Source organism: Haliaeetus leucocephalus, unplaced genomic scaffold (genome assembly GCF_000737465.1).
Source record: "Haliaeetus leucocephalus isolate CR32 unplaced genomic scaffold, Haliaeetus_leucocephalus-4.0 Scaffold687, whole genome shotgun sequence".
NCBI classification, from domain to species: Eukaryota; Metazoa; Chordata; class Aves; order Accipitriformes; family Accipitridae; genus Haliaeetus; species Haliaeetus leucocephalus.
The window spans coordinates 4,064,239-4,082,724 of record NW_010973123.1 but is presented as its reverse complement, the minus strand read 5'-3'; the positions used below and the strand labels follow the sequence as shown (position 1 = coordinate 4,082,724).

Genomic DNA, 18,486 nt, shown 5'->3' with positions numbered 1-18,486 from the left:
AGAAAGTGATACCCAGCTCATCCCCTGCCCATCCCCAGGAAACAAGTTGGGAAAAGCCTGTTTCAGATCCCTGGTCCTTGCTTGAGGGGAAATGACTTATTGCAGGGAAATTTCCCTGGGGAAGCCACGGAGCTCTGCTGTTGTAGGCAACCCCCCCACACCTTTTAGAGGGAAGATCCCACCTTTTAGAGGGAAGATCCCCTTTTGCTCCCTAATTACCCCAGGCTTGACCCATTGGGCTCCTCTGACGTGACCTGCCCAGGCGCCAGCTTTGCGGTGAAGGAGTCGTGACTGCACACGCGTGGCCTGGCAGTGGTGGGGGATATGCCAAGGTGCTCCAGCCGGCAACAGGCAGAGCAGGAAAGTTCACCTACGCGCAGCACGTCCGTCCTTCGGGCGATGCCTGCCCTGGAAGCCATGGGGCGGCTCTTGTAGCGGTGGCTCGGCTGCATGGCACGGCACGGCCGGGCTGCGGGACCGGGGGCCGCTGCAAGCCTTGGAGAGGGATTTTGATGCTGGGAAGAGTGTATTGATGGCTTTTGCCGTGACAGAGGCGTGCGCCAGGCCAAGAACTGGGTCGCTGGGGCCCACGCCGCCACCCCTGGGTTTTACGTCACAACCTGCTTGCCAGGCTCTGCCGGCTTGGCCGGTGCGTTCCGGGGTTCTACGTAATGCTGGCATGGCCCTGTCAGATCTGGAGCTCGGTGCTGGATTCCCCCCCCTGGAGCAAAGACCACCCCACCCTGGGGGCCTGGCAGCCAGGGATAGGGCTGGCCTGGGGCCACCATGGCAGCGTGGGAGCATCCCTGCCTCGCCCCGTGCCGGGGCTTTGCCGAAAACTGTATCGTCCGACACCCTGGGTGTCTGTCAGCATGAGGCAGCTCTGGCATGGCTTTGAAACGTGGAGGAGAGCTCATGGGCCACCGGTTGCCCCAATTGCTTGCCCCATGGCGATGCTTTGCAGCTGGGGAAGCTCCCCTGCTTTCAGCAGTGGGGGTGTTATGATTGGTATTTATTATTTTTTGGCCCAGCACTTGTTGCCCGAGTTTCAGCTTGAGTAAGCGCTGAGCTGGGAGCCACCGTGAGCCAGAAAGGTGCAAGTCCAAACCACTGGTGTCTTTTAGACCAAGCTCATCCCCCCCATGCCATTGCTGGCAGCATCCTTATGGGGCTGCGAGAGATGCCTGTGTCTGTGGGTCAGGTGGGACCTGCTCAGAAACAACCTGTGGGGTTGTTGTCTCCCCTCTCCTCCTTTTTTTTTTTTGGTGCTGCCCCTTAACGCTTCTGCTGACTTGCCATTCCTGTTTGCCCTGATGCCAGCGCCAGGGTTAAAAAAAAAAAAAAGAAACCTAAATATATATCTCTCAGCTGATGCAGTGACTGCGGCATCGCGCTGCTGGAGAGGTGTGTGGGAAGTCGTGCATGGGAAACCGGGGGGGACTCGCCCTGCCCCGGGGCTCGCTCCTGCCCTGGTGTTGCTGTCAGCCCGATGGGGTAATCGGGGCTGAAACACCACCCGGCACCTGCCGAGCTGCGCCAGCACTTTTGGGAGCAGGTGGGGCTGGTGGGGGGCTTGGGAGCCCCTTCCCCACGGCCCCCACTCTTGGGGATTTGCTGGGGTGGGCTCCGGCATCTCAAGCTGCTGCCCCAACACGTCCTGTGGATAAGCCGAAGGCGTTGCTAGAATCCAGCATACAGGAAAAGCAGCTTTTGGGGAGAAACCTGGTAAGGGCAGGGTGGGTGGAAGGAGCAGTTTCTGCCTTTGGCTTTATTCCTGCTGTGCAAAATCATACGGCCAGGGCCGGGTGGTAAAAGCTGGCTGCAACTGCTCTGGTGGGGTTGTGCTTTGCTTAGAAATGCCGGCTGGAAGAGGGTACGAAGCAGGGTATGTCCGTCCCTCTGTTCATGTGCTGCTCCCCACATGCCCCCCAACTTTCTGGAGCAGCTCCTGGCCAAAGCAGGGCAGCCAAAGGGCTTGGGTTCTACCGGCTCCTTGCCTCCTCTCCGGCCGCATCCTGAGTGGGCACAGCCCCCGGCGGGAATAAACACTTGCCCCATCGCGAATGAATCCTGAGACGCCAAGGTGGCAATTAAACCGCCGGCGTTGCGCCATGCCACCGCGCTGCCTGGGTGGCGGATGCTGCCGCTGCCACGCCGGGGATTTGCAGCCAGGAGAAAACGCTGTCGTTGGGAGGAAATGAAAAGAAAACCACCCAAAACAGGGGTTGCTCAATCATTGCCGGGAGCCGCGGTGTGGCTAACCAGCTGCTGCACGGGGCCGAGCGCCGGCGCCCCCGCTTTGCTCGTTTTGCAAGATTTATTACTGGTTTTATAACCGGTTGCCTCCCCAGTGTGTCGAAGGGTGCCGCGAGGCTGAGGATGATCCCCAAATTCGCTTTGCTTTTGATGCTGGCCCAAAGCTGCTGTGATAACCCGTTGGAAAAGCTGGCAGCACGCGGTGGCCCGGCAAAGCCGGCCTTTGCTGGCTTTAAAAAAAATAATTTATAAAACCCAACCACCGTTGCAAAAGCTGAGGGTGAATCACAGCGGGAGGGTGAGGACCATCGCCCTCGGCTCGTGGGGCAGGGCTGGGGTTGGGGCACTGGTGGGGAGGTCGGTGCAGGGCAGGAGGTGGTCTCAGGGTGCCCCAGGGGCTGACGGTCTCCTACCCCACCTGCAGCCGGGGCCAGCCCCCTCCACGAATGCAGCGAGCGACCGGAGGACTGGTGCCGGGACGTGGTGACGGCGGCCAAATGTGGGGCACTGCAGCTCTGCCGGATCACCGTCTGGGACCAGGGCCTGGGGGTAACCACGCTGGGGGGGGGGAATGCAGGAGGAGGGAGGGATGTGTCCATCCTGCCCCAAAACATGGGGCTGGGGGGAGAATCCCAGCCTGCCCGCCCCAGTGCTGAGCACCCAGAGGAGCATCCGCTGATGTTCTTGGGCAGCAATGTGTCTGCAGGTGAGCGACAAAGAGCGGGTACCCTGGGATATTCCCAAGTGCCCACTAAGGGGCTGTTTTGGGGATGAAGGGTTACGATTTGGGGAGCAAGTGTGTGTGGGGGGTGTCCAGGTGCTGTGGCAGCATCCCAACGCGTCCCCTTTCTCAGCAGAAGGGGATCCCGTGTCACCTGTGCCAGGTGGTGGTCTCCGTGGTGGGCAAGATCCTGCAGGACAACCGCACTGAGGTGGGTTAGGGCTGGGGCAGGGCTGGCATGTTCCCCGCTCCACCGTGGGGTCAGCCCAGCCCTCAATTCTTCCCTTATCACCTAGGAAAAGCTGCGTCTCTTCTTGGATAAGAAGTGCCAGTACCTGCCCTTCCAGGACTGGTCTGTCAAGTGCAAGAAGATGGTAGACACTGGCATCCTCATCCTCATCCAACTGGGCAAGCAAGTGCTGGTAACCAGCTGGGGGACCCCCCCCCTTGGATTTGCGTTTTCCCACGGTTTTGGATGTCTTGGGGTCTTGCAGGGCAAGGGATGCTCTTGGAGCCTGGGACAAAACCTTTGTGAGATGGAGATGGGGATGGAAATGACCCAGGGATGGGGGGGAGCAGGGTGATGGGGCAAATGTGGCCCCCTAAGCCCCCCACCCTTCTGCTCCCCCAGTCGGACCCAAAGGTGGTGTGCGGGACCATCAAGCTGTGCCAGCCCCGGGAAAGTCCCACGGGGGCCCTGAAGTTTCAGGAGCCGCCGCCGGCCCCCACGGGCCCCGCTCAGGACTTCGTTGACCTGGTCTCCCCCTTCATCGCCAATGTGCCCCTCCTGCTCCATCCCCAGGACCTGCCTCATGGCGAGGACCAGGTACTGTGGCACAGGCGAGAACGCCGTTGATGCTACTCAAGGGCGAGAATCATCTAAGTATCACCTATTTAACAATAATTTAAAAAAAAATAAAATTAAAATTACCGCACAGCTGAAATGGCATCTATTAGGGGTGCCACCAGTTTGGGGCTGGGATATTGCAAGATGCAGGGAGGGGAGCAAAAAGCTGTCCCAGCTTGCGACTGGCATTTAAATCCCAGCTCTGCAAATGCGGGCATTGGGGGTGCTCGGTTATATTTTGGGGGGGGTTACTGATGTGTCCCTGCCCATGTTGTCCCGCAGGAGACGGAAGAGGTGTGCGGGCACTGCCTGCAGCTGGTGGCAGCCGTGCAGCTGGAGCTGGGGACCGACGCCACCTTCGCCCAGATGCTGAAAGCCCACGCCGAGCAGGCGTGCGAGGACCTGGCACCCGACCTGGCACGGGAGGTAAAGGGTGCCAGCACCCCGTGGGCTCCCTCCTCCTCCTCCTGTATGTCACCGTGGCACGGGCGCATCTTTTGCAGCCATCTGCTTTCGAGCAGCACCCAGGGGGCTGGGGGGGGGTGCAGGCAGGGTGGTGGGGTGTCTGCCCTCGGGCACTGACGCTGTGTCTTCCCCGCACAGTGCAAGGGCTACCTGGCCGAATATGCGGACACGGCTGCCCGGCTGCTCCAGTACATGGTAAGCGGGTGAGGGGCTGCCAGGGGTGGGTGGGTGCTGGTGAGTGGGGGGGGACACGAGCAACACAGCCAAGGGGACTTCATCAGCAAATGCGGGGCCCTGCTTTCATTTTTTTATTTAAACCTACTGCTTTATATTCCTACAAACTTTAAAATACTTTCCCCTCTCTCTGGCTTGCAACTGCTGTAATTCTTTCTGTATTTTCATTTTTTCCTGCCATTTTCTGGCCCCTCCACTGGCAGCAGGCTGAGGTAAATGAGATTCATGCCCCGATGGGCTGAAATCACCCTTCATGGGGAAGTGGGGGGCACAGGCTCACCCTCTCGGGGGGGTGATGCCCACCTGATTTGGGATGTCTCTCTCTCTCTCCCCCCCCAGGACCCGATGGAGCTGTGTGGCCAGCTGGGACTCTGCTCCTCTGCCTCGGCGCTGCCGCTCCACACGCTGCTCACGGAGAAGGTGACGGAGGTCCTGAGCACGCTAGGGGTAAGCAGGGCCTCCCCCCCCCCCGACTCCTCCATGCACCTTAAAATCCAAACTAACTCCAGGAAAGGGGAGCTTAATTTTGCATTATTTTTTTTTCCTCAAGCATCTCCATTTTTCCAAGGTGTGGAATGTCTTTTGTGGAGGGTTGATGGCTGGGTGGGATGGAGGTGGCTCTGGGGGGGCTCGGCGTGCATCCCACTGCCTTGTCCCGACAGGACGGGGAGGGGACCACGCCGCTGTGTGAGTTGTGCCAGTTTGCCGTGAAGGCGGCCGAGAGCCTCCTGGAGAACAACGTGACGGAGGTGAGCCTCGCCGCTGCGGTCCGGGGATGACGGGGCTGGGAAAGAGGGGGGCCAAAGGTAGCAGCGGGGAGGGGGGGGTTGGTTTCCCTCTGCCTGCCTTCTCCCGGCAGGAGCAACTGGTGAACGACATCGAGAAGGTGTGCTACATGCTGCCCCACGGCGTCATCGGGCAGTGCAAGGACTTTGTCGACTCCTACGGCAAAGCCGTGGTCATCATGCTGCTGGAGGCCACCGACCCGGTGGCCGTCTGCACCATGCTGCGCTGCTGCCCCCGCGCCGGGGACGCCCACCGAGGTGAGCTGGGGGGGACCTGGGTGGCACCCAGACACCGGGTCCCCAAGGAGAAGGGTGCTAATGCCCCCCCTTCTTCAATGATGTCCCGCAGGGACTGCTGCGCTGGAGCAGCTGGCGGTGGGCGCGGGTGCTTTCTGCAACGTCTGCCAGATTGTCATCACCTACTTTGATAACGAGCTGCTGAAGAACGAGACGCTGGCGGAGCTGGGTGACGTGCTGGAGAAGGGCTGCGAGCTTCTGCCCGCGCCGTTCACCGGCACGGTGAGCTGGGAGGGGGGGTTAGTGCCCATCCCAGCGGGGACCCCCGCCCCCGACACCGGCCTCACCCCCTTTCTCCTTCCCAGTGCGAAGCGCTCGTGGTGCAGTACGAACCAGCGGCCGTGCGGCTTCTCGTGCAGATGATGGACCCCAACTTCGTCTGCACTGTAAGCATCCCCGTACCATGGGTGCTGCAGCCCGGACGCACATGGGCATCTTTAGTCCAAGCCTAGCAGTGCTCATGGGGGTTCCCCCCCCCCATCCTTTTCCTTCACAATGCAGAAAATAAGAGCCTGTGACTCACCTGAGGAGGATCTCCTGGGCTCGGACCCCTGTGCCTGGGGCCCGCACTACTGGTGCAAGAACATGGCCACAGCGGTCGAGTGCCACGTAAGTGTTGGCCGTGTCCCCTCCCCTGGGTCGGCAGGGTGCTGGGGGTCCCTGTCTCCCCCCGCCATCCCTCCCCATCTCTCCCGCAGGCTGTCGAGCACTGCCGGCGTCACCTATGGAACTAGGAGCCACCTCCCCGGCCGGTCGGGCTTGCTCTGCCATTTTGGTTCAGGATCCCAGACCCCCTCCCTTGGGATGCGCCTGTGCCTGTGGACAGCGATGGCAGGAGCCCACCGGCCTCACCACCCCGGCGGAGGCTGTGGGGTGCCCCAGCCACCTCTGCCACTTCCTTTTCCACCCCTGGGGCTTGGATTTCCAAATCAGGTTAAGGGACTCGTTAGTATTTTCAGGACTGAGGATTCAGCCTCACTGTGTCTGAGGCTGCCTGCAAAATCCCACCATCCCCATCCCTATCCCCATCCCTATCCCCATCCCCATCCCCATCCCCCCCTGAACCGCTCGTAAAGCCCAGATCCTGCAATGTTGATCCATCCCCACGGGCTGGGATGGTTTCTGCTGCCCAAACACCGGATCCCCCCCCAGTCCTGGCTGCTGGCAGTCTCACGCCGCAGGTCCCTTGGCTTTTGGCAAGCACAGTCCTTTTCTGGTCCCTCTTCAAATTGGGGTGGCTTTTTATTATTTTTTTTTTTTTCCCCCCCTGGTCACCAGTTAAAGAAACAAAGTGGATTAAATTTACCTGCAATGCCCGGCTTTGCATGACATTTGCAGTACACTGGTTTTGTGTCCGGCTGACTGCTGGAGATATAGATATATTTTAAGTATCCCCTGAACCAAAAAATGAGTGAGCTTGGGGGCAAAGATTTCCTTTCATGCACACATGCCCACCGGGGGGGGTCCTGTGCCAGCCCAGCCGTGGCTGTGAGGGGCAGTGGGGTGCTGGCTCGTCCCCCCCTGCTGCAGGAGGGGGGATGCCCACGGTCCTGAGTGTGCACGGGAGCATCTCACTGCAAATAAACTCCTCCCGTGAGCCCGGCTGGTTGTCTCCTTTCTCCTTCTCCTGGGGGCTGGCGGTGCAGCAAGGGGGGGCAAACCTGGGGGAGGTTTGATGCTTCCCCCAAAATCCGGGCTGCAGCAATACCCGGGGTGGTATCTTGCGAAGATGATGGATTGAGGGGTGAATTAATGGAAAAAGGGTTTTTTTCTCTTCAAAAGGTGGTTTGGGTATGATGAATCTGGTGCGGCGTGGCAGGGGAGGAAGGACGACAGACAGATTACCCAAAGCCATAGACAGTGTATTTCTGAGTCCCGTAACAGACCGTGCCCGAAACTCTCCACAAAGGTTACGATTGGAAACAAACCCCCGAACAAACAAACCCGAAAGCAAGAGAGAAGGGGAAAGAAAAGGGCAAGAAAAGACACGCACGAGCACTCCACATCCAGAAGCCCCAGTTATTGTCAGTCTCTCTCTTTTTCGACATCGCAACATGTTTTGGTAAAGCCAGCAAAATGGAGAAATGTCTTCGGTTTTTGTTTGTTTTTTTTTTTTTTTTTTTTGAGGGGGTCTTTCCTTGCTGGAAAGGTGACGGTAATGCCAAATGGACTTGGCCTCTCCCTGCGCTGCCCCGGCCCTCCCCATGCCCGTGGTTGAGGTGTGACGGCTGCTTGTCCCCAGCCTCTGCCTGGGGATGCTGCAGCGGCACATCATCCGCACCTTCACTGCACCTTCACCCCTGTCCAGCCTGGACTCATTGGATTTGTTTATCTTTTCTCTTTCTTTTTTTTCTTTTTTTAAAAAAAAAAATTATAAGAAAAATAAAAAAAATTTAATGCTTTCATGGATAAATGACAGGTGAGTAAAAGCATACCGGTCCTGAGAGCCCTTTCCCGGGGCCAAGCTCTCCAAGGCTGCCCGAGCGAACTGCATCGGTTGGCCTGCACTCCTTCTGCAGGGGAAGGGGGGGCCAAGCGCTGGTCTCGGGGTGCCCCCGGCCCCCGCCACGGCCCCCTGGTCCGTGCTTCATCCCCGCCGGCCCCAGCTTGCCTAGAGGAGCACCACCACCACCGCTCGTCATAACTCGGTGATCTCCAGCGGGCTCTCCATGATCACCTCCCGCATCTTGTGCAGGGGGGTGGACTTGGCCGACTCGGTGCGGGCGTTGTGGTCGCTGTAGCCCCCGCAGTCGGCGGTCAGAGTCTCCAGCGAGCGACCCAGCACTTTCTGGTCATCCTCGGGCAGGCTGTTGAGGTCGGAGGCGAGCAGCGTGCCTGTGCTGCCGTGCACCACGTGGATGCCGTCGGGACCTTTCAGCTCCACCGGTTGCTTGTGTCGGAAGCGGAGGCTGCCCTGGCTGGGGCTGCGCTCCTCCTCCTCCTCCTCCAGCTCCTTCTGGATCAGCTGCAAAAGGTCCACAGAGCAGGGAGAATCACCACTGCGGCCAGACCAGATCCTGGCTTCCCTGCCTCCGAACCTCCTGCAATGCCAGAGCCCAGCAGGAGGGACGGGACCCTCCTCTTCCGAAGCAACCTCAGAGCGTGGTGAGGAGGACCACCAGCGCAATGACGACCTCCAGCCAGATCACTTGCTTGTCGGGTGGGTGCCCTGGCTCGGGCATTGGCTGCCACCCGGGTGGTATGTCCTGCAGCGGCCCCCGCAGCTGCCAAGGGGGTGGTTTTGGACCCAGGCTGGGATTTGGGGTTGTATGAGGGTGGTGGGGCAAGAAGCAGACAAGGAAAGGCGTCAAGGGAAGGTTGAATGGGCTGGGGGGTTGGGGGGCAGAAGGGCTGAAAGGCGTCTCCTGTTCCACTGCTCTCCTCTACTCTGTTGCCCCCTGTTTTGCTCCCCATGAAGAGGGAGAAGGCTGCGGGAGGAACTGTTTTTTCCCCACATCAGCCCTCCTGCACCAAAACCATCTGTCCCAGCCTTTTTGCCTCAAAAACCTGCTGGGTCGATAAGCTCAGAGGAGCAGAGAGGAGGAAAGCTGTCCCCGCATGTGTGCAGGGACCTGCAACTTCTTGGCCAGCCTCGGCAGAGATGGGGAGGTGATGGACAGAGCCCACCCTGCGAAGAGGGGGGGTCCTCCCCCAGGGTGGGAGAGACAGAGGAAGGGGGTGCTGCCGATGCTCAGAGGAATCACAGAGGGTCATGAGAGCTGGAGCACTGCAGGGAACAGGCAGGCTCAGTGGAAAACCAGCGCCTGGCTCATTTTGGCCAAGCAGGGAGTGGGGGGACCACTGGGTGATGGGGACAGCGGCCATGGGGAGTGACCGCAGCCTGCGGGGCCAGGAAGACACACTGCATCCCAGAGGGCACGGCAAGCATCTCCCCATGCCCATGCACGTCCCGTCTACCTCCGAGACCGAGGAGCGGTCCCCCTGACTGGCGGTGGCCTTATGCACCATCCGCTGGGCAAAGAGTTTTTTCAAGCGCATGTAATCATCCAGGACAACCTTCAAGAGAGAGCCCTGGGTGGAGGGGGAGAGATGATGGGTTACGCAAGGGAGACGGTTTGGTCAGAGGGAGGCTGGCCTCATCCCAGCATTTTTTGGAGGAACATCACCCTCTGGCGCCGCAGCCATGAACCTGGAAGCAGGAGCGGTAGGAGAACACCCCTCGGTGGAGGATGCCCGCACTCATCACTCACCTTGATGGGTCCCTCCCGCATGATCTGCCCCAGCTTGGCAATGTTGTCGTACTCCTGGATGGCCGCCCGCAGGTAGCGGTCATCCTCGGGTTTGGCCGCCGAGGGCTCTCTCCCGAAGGTCCCCTGGGGGAAGAGAGAGCGGCTGAGGAGGCGGTGTGGGTGACGGGTGCGGGTAGGAGGTGTCCCGGTGGGGGCCGTGTCTCACGTGGGTGCGAGCAGGGCTGTTCCAGAGGTCAGTGATCTCGCTCAGGTTCTCTGGCAGGTCGTCCTCATGTTCCGCCTGCGCTGCCAGCTCCATGTTCCTGCAGAAGGGGTCCAGCCACACCGGGTTGGCCCTGCCCAGGGGAGAGGAGCAGCCCTCAGCATAAGCAAAGAGCGGCAGCATCCCTAACCCCATCCACAGCCTGGATGCTGAGGTTGCGCTGCCTCCTCCTGCCCTGTGCAGGCATGAATTCGGTTGCTCTGGATCCAGATGTGTGTCGTCACCCGCCCGTCATCTCCGCTTACCCTGAGCCTGGCCAGTATTGGCAGAGATGGAGTCACAGGAGAAGGCACAAGGTCTTTTGGCTTTGAAAGCTCTCAAGGCAAGCACGCGTCCCAGGGCCAGAGTCATGCCCTACACGGCATGCCTGGCCCCATCCCTCCGCAGAGCAGAGAGGCATCGTGTCTCCACCTCCCGCGCATCCCGGGCTGCAAAATTCAGGCATCCCCCTCTCGGGAGCAGCATGCAATCCCGCAAGGTGGCAAGCCGGGGAGGGAAAGGATGGGAAGAACTCACCCATCAAATGAGTACTTGTTGGTGTTTGGCATGTCCATGATGTCCATGAAGCCTCTGTTCCCTGCAAAAAGGCAGGGGTGGGGGTTACAGGGCAGCAAGGCGGCAGGCTGAGCAGCAAACCATGGGGCGGCACTTCTTTATCGGGGATGGAAACTCGGTGACCAGAAAGGCACCGGTGGCATGACAAACACGCTGGGATGCAGCTGATAATGCGGACCCTGGATGCTGAGAAAAGCCTCCCACCATCGCGCCTTGCTGGGCAGGATCGCTTCTGATTTACACCCTGCTGACATCCCCTGTGTACCCCCTCTGTGCTCTTCATGCACCCTGCTGTCTCATGCAGCTGGAAAACCCCAAACACTGCTCACCGGTGGAGCCAGCCACTATGGCTTTCAATTTCCTTTTGTGCCTGCAAAAGAAACACAGCGAATCAGGGAAGAAAATAAAGATGATGCTCGAAAAGAGAGGGGAACACAGATTTGCAGTAACCCTGCAAACAGCCCCTCTATCTATAAGGACGGTGAGTTTGGCGGGGAGAGGTGCTATCAGTATTAAAACTGTATATTTTGCGGGAAGAGGTGTAATTTTTGAACCTGGGCTGAGCCCCGCTGCAGAAGGTGTGGGAAGCTGATGTCCTCCTTTGCTTGCTGGCACTGCCAGCGCCAGGAGCAGCTACATGGGTCCCCCCGGCCCAGGGCAGGGATTGCTGCCAGCAGGGCAGAGCCCGAGCGCTACTCACACTGTCCGGTAGTACCAGTTCATGAGGATGAAGAGCATGGCAGCCAGGAAGAGCAGGACGGCCAGCACGATGATGGCCATCTAGGAGAGACAAAGTGGCAACATCTGACATGGAGCCAGCACCTGGCAGGGGGGGGCACCTGCTCAAAATTATTTGGGTGAAACATCTCTCCAGGCCATGGAGGGCCATGGAAGATGGGAAGGGACATTGCCCCACGTACAAGCAGCAGCCAGCACCAGCCCCAGCTGGGCCGTTACCTGCAGAGCCGAGAGGTCGTCCGGGGCGCGGGCGGTGATGGCGGGCTGCACATCGAGCACGTTGTAGTTCCTGAAGAGGTTCCTCAGCTGCTCCTTGTTCTCGTCTATCATCTGAATCACCCTGGGAAGAGAAGGGTTGCTTGGGCATCTTGATGTTAATGAGGCTCCCTGAGGACTCAAGGGGCCAGGCGATGGGCTGGGTCGTGGGCCAGGTGACGTACCGCTCCACGTCCAGGATGCGGTTGGTCTCTCTGTTCACCACATGGATCAGCAGCTCTGTCTGTGCGAAGTTCACCCGGCCTTTCTTGTCAACATGGAACTGGGGAGAGACAGCAAGGTCTGCAATGCAGGAGAGGTGTCTCTTCCCGGGGCGTCTCCTGAGCATGCCCCGAGGTAAGCTTATGTGGCAAGAGACCCTCAAGCCTGGCATGGGGTTGGTCTGGACCCCTTTGATACACCCCAGCCTGGGATGTATCCGTCACCTTCAGAGCTCAGGGGTGTCTATGGTTTATACAGACAGGGAACCCTCAAAGGACACCTCCCAAGCACCATGTGGAAGGTTACCTACCCCTTGAAGCAACCTCAAAGGTGAGTAGTTACCTGCACGTCATCCGTGTTGACGATGGCGCCCGTGATGTTGGAGAGCAGGCTGATGAACTCCTCCTCAAATTGCCTGACTTTGTCAGGGATCTCGTTGATGATGATTTTGACCCGCTGGTCATCCCGCAGGATGTAAATCCCCACAATGGCTGTGTCGTTGTGGCCCACCAGGTCAGAGGCCATGATGTCCACCACAAAGTAGCCAGGGTTGTAGGCCGTAAAGAGGTCAAAGGTTCGCAGGACTCCATCAAGGGTTCCTGAGGGAAGGACGGTCACAAGCCCAGGATTAGTCACCCCGGCCATGGGGACGTCTTTGGCCATAGGAACATCTCTGGCCATGGCCCTGTGCTCCTGTGGCATGCAGGGTACACACCAATGCTGAAGATGTTGGCCACCTCCTCGGAGTCATTGGAGTGCTGCTTGATGTAGCGGATGCCCAAGATGTTGTACAGGACCAGGCTGTTATTGCCCACATCAGCGTCCACTGCGACCACTCTGATCAGCTCCGATCCCACCTTGGCGTCGGTGGCAACCCCTTTGAGAGAGAGACCGGACAGGGACCTGGGGCCAGGCTGGCTCTCACTGCCCCTTCATCAGGCTGGATTTTCTCCAGAGCATCTCTGGCTCCTGGTGCCCCCCCAGCCCCTGGCACCCCTTACCCGCCGTGTACTCCGACTTGGTGAACTGGGGGGACTGGTCATTGATGTCATCCAGGAAGATCCGCACCTCCTGAAGGGTCAGATCCCCGCTGAGGTCCCAGGGATGGGCTCTGCCTGCCTGCTGGCCCTGAGGAGGGGACCAGTTCCTCTGGCTGGACGCTTTGACGATGATGGAGTAGTATGGCTCCTTCTCCCGGTCCAGGTCTCGCAAGACCTGCAGCATCCCCTCTCGGCTCAGCTGGAAGTTGCTCTCTTGGTTCCCAGCTGGGTGCAGAAAGGGGTGCCCAGTTAGTCCCCTTCAGGCTCGGCATTTCTGAAACGCCACCTCACCCGCTGACCAGGGCAGAAAGGCAGCGAGGAGATGATAGGGCCATGGAAACTCTTGGCGAGGAGCGTGCGGGGGGACGCAGAGCTGCCCATCCCATCCCCTCCCCGCTCGCCACCCACCTGCTATGAAGTAGTAGACGATGGCGTTGGAGCCCTCATCTGCATCCACCGCACCAGTGACGTTCCCCACCACAGTGCCCGGCCGCGAGTGCTCGGGGATGGAGAGCGCCTGGTACTGGGGACTGTCCCTCTGGCAGAGACCCCGGGAGAAGGGAGGGTTAGGAGCACTGAGTTGGCTTTAAATAAAAGTGGACAAATCCCATCGTGCTCCCCACCGTGGTAATGCCCAGGGGTGCATGCTTCATCACATGTGCTCGCCGGCATCCCCATCCCTGCATCCCCTGCGTCCCACCCCCTCCATCCTGGCGCCTTACGGGTGGCCTGAGGAAAACGGGCTCATTGTCATCGATGTCATCAAGTGCAACCTGGAGGGGTTGCATGGTCTCGTAGGCTGGCTGGCCCTGGTCGCAGGCCACGATGATCAGCTGGGGAGAGAGACAAAAGGGCTGTGCTGGGCAAAGCCTTGTGGGCCAGGAGACCTTGCTGAGGCAGGGACAGAGAGAACAGCTGGGTGGCGGAGGATTTTGGGGGGATTTAACAGGGAATTGGGAGCTGGCCCACCAGGATGCAACTCCCCGATGGCACTTGATAACCACCCAGCTCCTGCTAAGGTGTGACATCTTCACGACTGCGGCAGCTGACCCCGTGCCCACCACATCGCTTGCATCCCGCCGACCCTGCACCGGACCCGCAGCCTCGAGGACCATCCCAGCCACCCCAAGGGTGTACTGCTGCTTCGCTCACGTTGTACACCGCCTGCTTCTCCCGGTCCAGCCGCATGGCCGTCTGGATCAGCCCGCTGACCGAGTCGATGCTGAAATACTCCCAGTCCTTGTTCCCTGCCCCGGTTTTCAGCAGGCTGTAGAGCACCGCTCCGTTGAGGCCCTCGTCTTTGTCCGTGGCGTAGACCTCATAGACGTTGGACCGCAGGGGGATCTCCTGCTTGCACATGTGCAGCCCCTCAGCCCCAGCATTGCACATGAGCCCCCTGCTCCCCCTGCCCCTCCAAACCCCCTTGTATTGGGGTCAGCTGGCTCCCGCTGCCCAAAACCCAACTGGGGACTGGCAATGTGGAGCCATGATTCCCGTCGGCACGGTGGCTGCTCCATGCATGCGCCCGCGACTGGCTGAGCCAAGTCTGGCTTCGCAGAAAGGAGAAACATCTTAAATGTCAGCATTTTGGCCCTTGTTTATAAACAGGCTTGGCATGCAGCGACCGGCTGTTTCCTTATTTTGTGTGTTGCTGGGGTTTCTGTTCCCAAAGCTGCCCCAGCATCCCTGTCTGCCCATATGGAGAGGGGCTGTTGTTGACTCTCCAGCCCCATGACCCAAACCTTCTTGCCACATGTTAAATCAAGGTCTTGGTTCATCCCTGGTGGAGATGGAGAATGGATTTTGCCACCAGTAGGCAGGAGCGCTCCCGGGCACGGTATCGGCATGCCATGACCCCTGCTCCCTCTCAAGGGATTTACCTCCTTGATGTGAAGGATGGTGCCATTGGGCGGGCGGACGAAGATGGGGCGGTTGTCATTGATGTCAATGACCTCGACGTGGAGCATGGTGGTCCCCCAGAGAGGGGGACGTCCCTTGTCCGTGGCCACCACGGTCAGGTTGAACCTCTCATAGGACTGCAAGCGCCGCCGGGACACGACGAGCCCAGAGTCTTTATTGATCTTGAAAGCCTCTGCGGGCAGAAAAAACACATCTCTGGCTCAGGACACTTTGCACCAGATAAATTATGACTAGAAACCAGTATACCAGCTGAAGCACACCTCTCACTGGTGGGAAATTCCTGTCAAGAAGTGATGGAGCAGAGCTGGCTGCCTGAGGCCAGGGATGTGGATGACCTCAGAGTTTTCAGAGCATCCCTGCACACTGCTGCATCCCTGCCACCGGGCAGTGCCAAGAGCCCAGTGCTCCCAGGCCACCCCTGGCTGCATTTCACTCTTACCCAGGCTGGCACAGGGCAGTGGTCAGAAGAGCCCATGGGACTCAGGAAAATGAATGTTCTGCCATTCCCCTCTACATTTATGCTGGCTTTTGCCTGGCTCCCAGCACTCCTCAGCGTGCAGAGATATACTGGATTTCAGGCACTATCACTATCCACCTGCAATCTCCCAGCCCTTCTTAGATTTCCTCTAAAGCATGTAGCGAGTTTGCTCCAAGACACACATGTATATAGAAAGTCCTGCTGGGGTGGGGAAGACAAGAGGATAAGCCAAGGCTGGGCTGCAGGATGAAGGCAGGCAAAGCCATAACATGCCATACCATGAGGAACTGGGAACTATGGAGCAATATCGAAAGCACGTAGCTGCACGCTTTCGGTATCACTTCTGGGAGCATGTGCACAACCTTGTTCCAAGCCATCGGCAGGATGCAGGATGTAGGCTTGGCCCCCATGTCTCCTCCAATTGCTCCTCATCATAACCCTCCTCCCTGGGGAGGACCCCCCCACTGCCAGCACCTACCCGCTCCAGGGCCCTCGATGCTGTAGGTCACCACGCCGTTATCCCCTTCGTCCAGGTCAGTGGCGGTCATGGTGACCACCGATGTCCCTGCCGGCTCGTTTTCATAGACGCTGGTGCTGAACTGGCTCTTGCTGAACTGGGGCCTGAAGTCGTTGATGTCCAGGACTGTGATCAGCACCTTTGACAAGGCACAGCCAGCTGGGTGACGTGAGGCTGGAGACAGCCGGGCAGCCCCCGGGGGCCATACCCCTGCCGTGACCTGCGGTTCCACTGCAGGAGCACGGTGCCCTTCCTGCTATTCGTTTAGCTCTGCTAGCTGAATTCCTGCCTCCAACAATGGGGGCCACCGCGGCCGGGGCACCCATTCACGCCGGAGCACTTGCAGACAATAGCGTCGCCCTTCCCTGCCCCTCCTGCTCCATCCCCTCCTGCTGACGTGCTGTCCCCGTGGCACAAAGTCCCCTGCACCATCCACCCCACGGCCCCTGGCATCATCTGGTCTTCCTTCTGCCCAATTCCTCCGCGAGCCACCAGCAAGCTCGCTGGGGAGGAAGGCCTGAGGTTTAACACCTTCTTGCTGGTGACCAGCACGCGAGCGGTGGTGGGAGGAGGAGAGCCCTACCTGCACAGAGTTCTCCCGACGGTTACTGGAGACATCCCCAGGGTTGTCCCTGGCCACGGCCGTCAGTGTGTAGTGATCCTTCTTCTCCCGGTCCAGGGCTGACAGGATGTAGATGTCACCCTGCAGCACACAGAGACCTTCAGGTGGACCTCGTCTGGCAGAGCTGGTACTCGAGAAGGGGCAGAAGGTGAGGTGTGGGAGCAAGGCACAAGGTGGGCCAATCTCAGCCTCCCCTCCCTTTCCCCGCTCTGTTCCAGCCTCGGTTGGCTCCTTACCGTGTTGGGATTTATCCCAAACTTGCCCTCTCCATCCCCCAGGCTGTACTGGATGAGAGCAAAACGCCCAGAATCTGCATCCGTGGCCTTGACCCTCAGGATGACCGTACCCAATGGCACGTCCTCAAAGACAGCTTTCTGCAAGCAAAGGGAGCAGGCAGGACCGGTTGTTTCATCACTTGCTGTTTTAGCAGGCAGTAACCGAGGGCGTAGGGTGGCACCCAGGGATGGGCACAGCTGGACCCAGAACAAGACGTTCACACAGAGTACATTGGTGGGTTGACCATCTTCTTCACATGGTTCAAGCACAGACAGAGGGAAGAGAAGGTGTCCCTGGAGAACCCCCAGCTCTGTGCCTGTCCTCACCAGGCAGGCACTGCCCAGCCCCACGCGGACTTGAACGGGGGAGCCCAGCTCACCTGGTAGGATGGTTGGCTGAAAACAGGATTGTTGTCATTGATATCCACTATCTGAAGGTACACGGGGATCTCGGCAGATCTGCGGGGAGAGCCGTTGTCGGAAGCTCGGATGGTGAAGTTCAGCCACTGCACCTCCTCATAGTCCACTGTCCTGTTGGCCACGACCTTCCCTAGAGGATGGCAGACCCTGAAATGAGAAACCTGTCCCAGGCCACCGACCTGCCCCAGACTCCCACCTCCCCAGACTACCGACCTGCTGACTGGTCTTCGAGGCAGGCGTAGCCTTCCGGGGAGAGGTTCAGCAGCTCATAGGTGATCTGCCCATTGGCACCTTTGTCCGGGTCCACTGCTGAGATGGAGATGAGTGTGGTGCCCTGCGTGGCTCCCTCCAGGATCCTCTCGGTGAAATAGGTGACCCCAAAGGGGCGGAAGCGGGGTGTGTTGTCATTGACATCCAAGACGTTGACTGTCAGCTTGGCTGTGGCCATGGTGGAGACCACAGAGGAAGAGGACAAGTGAGAAAGAGAAGGGAAAGAAGGAGGGGAGAAGGAGGGGTTGTAAAGTTACAAGCATGAAACTCCATGAAAACCAGCTAAATGCAGCTGGTTCATCAAGAAAAATGGCAATATTCAGCAAAGCCGCTATGCCCTGAGCTGACTGTGGGACAGTGTCTCCTACTTCAGACCTGCTCCTGATCTGTGTGTGCCTTCTCACACACGGGCCTGGATTTACCAGGAGCAGGGTGGTGAGACACGATGGGTGTCTCCCATGGTACGGTCACGGGCACGTGGTCCTCTCGATCCCCTGTGCAGCCCTGGGATCTCTGGGACATTTGCTAAAGGAGGGCTCAGAGGAGAAGCCAAACATGATGGGAGATGGTGCAGGACTGTTCCTGCTGGAAATGTTGCTGATCAGGATGGAGAGGGAGGTGGGAGAGCTGCTGGCTACCCAGAACTTGCGCTGGTGCTTGGGAAAGGCTGTGCCAGCCCCCGGCAGCTGCCAGCCCTGGCCCCACGCTCCCTGGGTAAAGCCCACGCTTACCATTGGGCACGCTGACTGAGCGGTCGATGACTTCACTGGCATTGTCGTGGACGGAGATGGTGACCTCGTAGGTGGCCACCAGTTCCCGGTTGAGGGGAGTTTTGATCTTCACAGCTCCTGGGAACCCCAAAAAGAGGGGGGGGGTCACAGGCTGTGCCTGCATCCCCCACTGAGGACCCTCAGCAGACCAGTCTGGACCAGCCGACTGCTGCACCCTTGGCTGTGCTTGCTCTCCTGCCTCTCTCCAAAGGCTAAACGGGGAAAACACTTGACAGCTACAGGAGGAGACAACTTCTCTCCCCCTGCTCTCCATCTCCTGCCTTCCTGCCTGCTCCGCTCTACCCAGCTAACAGGTTCTCATGCTG

General features: G+C 59.1%; 2 protein-coding genes across 2 annotated transcripts in view; one reads left to right on the top strand and one right to left on the bottom strand.

Moving 5' to 3' along the window:
* Positions 1-2,670: 2,670 nt before the first annotated feature.
* Positions 2,671-6,393, top strand: LOC104839574 (proactivator polypeptide-like; the record flags this gene model as incomplete). Its single annotated transcript, XM_010579937.1, is given in 14 exon segments — positions 2,671-2,805; positions 3,111-3,188; positions 3,274-3,399; positions 3,609-3,803; positions 4,110-4,250; positions 4,428-4,484; positions 4,727-4,735; positions 4,863-4,970; positions 5,186-5,272; positions 5,383-5,586; positions 5,678-5,863; positions 5,866-5,991; positions 6,107-6,214; positions 6,304-6,393. Coding segments are annotated over 14 exon segments (1,596 nt in total), but the record flags the coding sequence as incomplete, so codon positions are not given.
* A 1,850-nt stretch (positions 6,394-8,243) lies between these two features.
* Positions 8,244-18,486, bottom strand: part of CDH23 (cadherin-related 23) — a 205,391-nt gene continuing 195,148 nt past the window's right edge. Inside the window, exons 48-69 of the mRNA XM_010580010.1 lie at positions 18,122-18,238; positions 17,334-17,558; positions 17,081-17,250; positions 16,662-16,799; positions 16,387-16,506; positions 15,765-15,942; positions 14,769-14,980; positions 14,041-14,235; positions 13,611-13,721; positions 13,297-13,426; positions 12,850-13,113; positions 12,564-12,725; positions 12,191-12,447; positions 11,812-11,909; positions 11,591-11,711; positions 11,334-11,413; positions 10,963-11,003; positions 10,595-10,655; positions 10,022-10,151; positions 9,817-9,939; positions 9,524-9,637; positions 8,244-8,570 (exon numbers count right to left, since the gene is read on the bottom strand). Coding sequence (XP_010578312.1) covers positions 8,244-8,570; positions 9,524-9,637; positions 9,817-9,939; positions 10,022-10,151; positions 10,595-10,655; positions 10,963-11,003; positions 11,334-11,413; positions 11,591-11,711; positions 11,812-11,909; positions 12,191-12,447; positions 12,564-12,725; positions 12,850-13,113; positions 13,297-13,426; positions 13,611-13,721; positions 14,041-14,235; positions 14,769-14,980; positions 15,765-15,942; positions 16,387-16,506; positions 16,662-16,799; positions 17,081-17,250; positions 17,334-17,558; positions 18,122-18,238 — 3,374 coding nt within the window. The remainder of the gene's footprint in view (positions 8,571-9,523; positions 9,638-9,816; positions 9,940-10,021; positions 10,152-10,594; positions 10,656-10,962; positions 11,004-11,333; positions 11,414-11,590; positions 11,712-11,811; positions 11,910-12,190; positions 12,448-12,563; positions 12,726-12,849; positions 13,114-13,296; positions 13,427-13,610; positions 13,722-14,040; positions 14,236-14,768; positions 14,981-15,764; positions 15,943-16,386; positions 16,507-16,661; positions 16,800-17,080; positions 17,251-17,333; positions 17,559-18,121; positions 18,239-18,486) is intronic.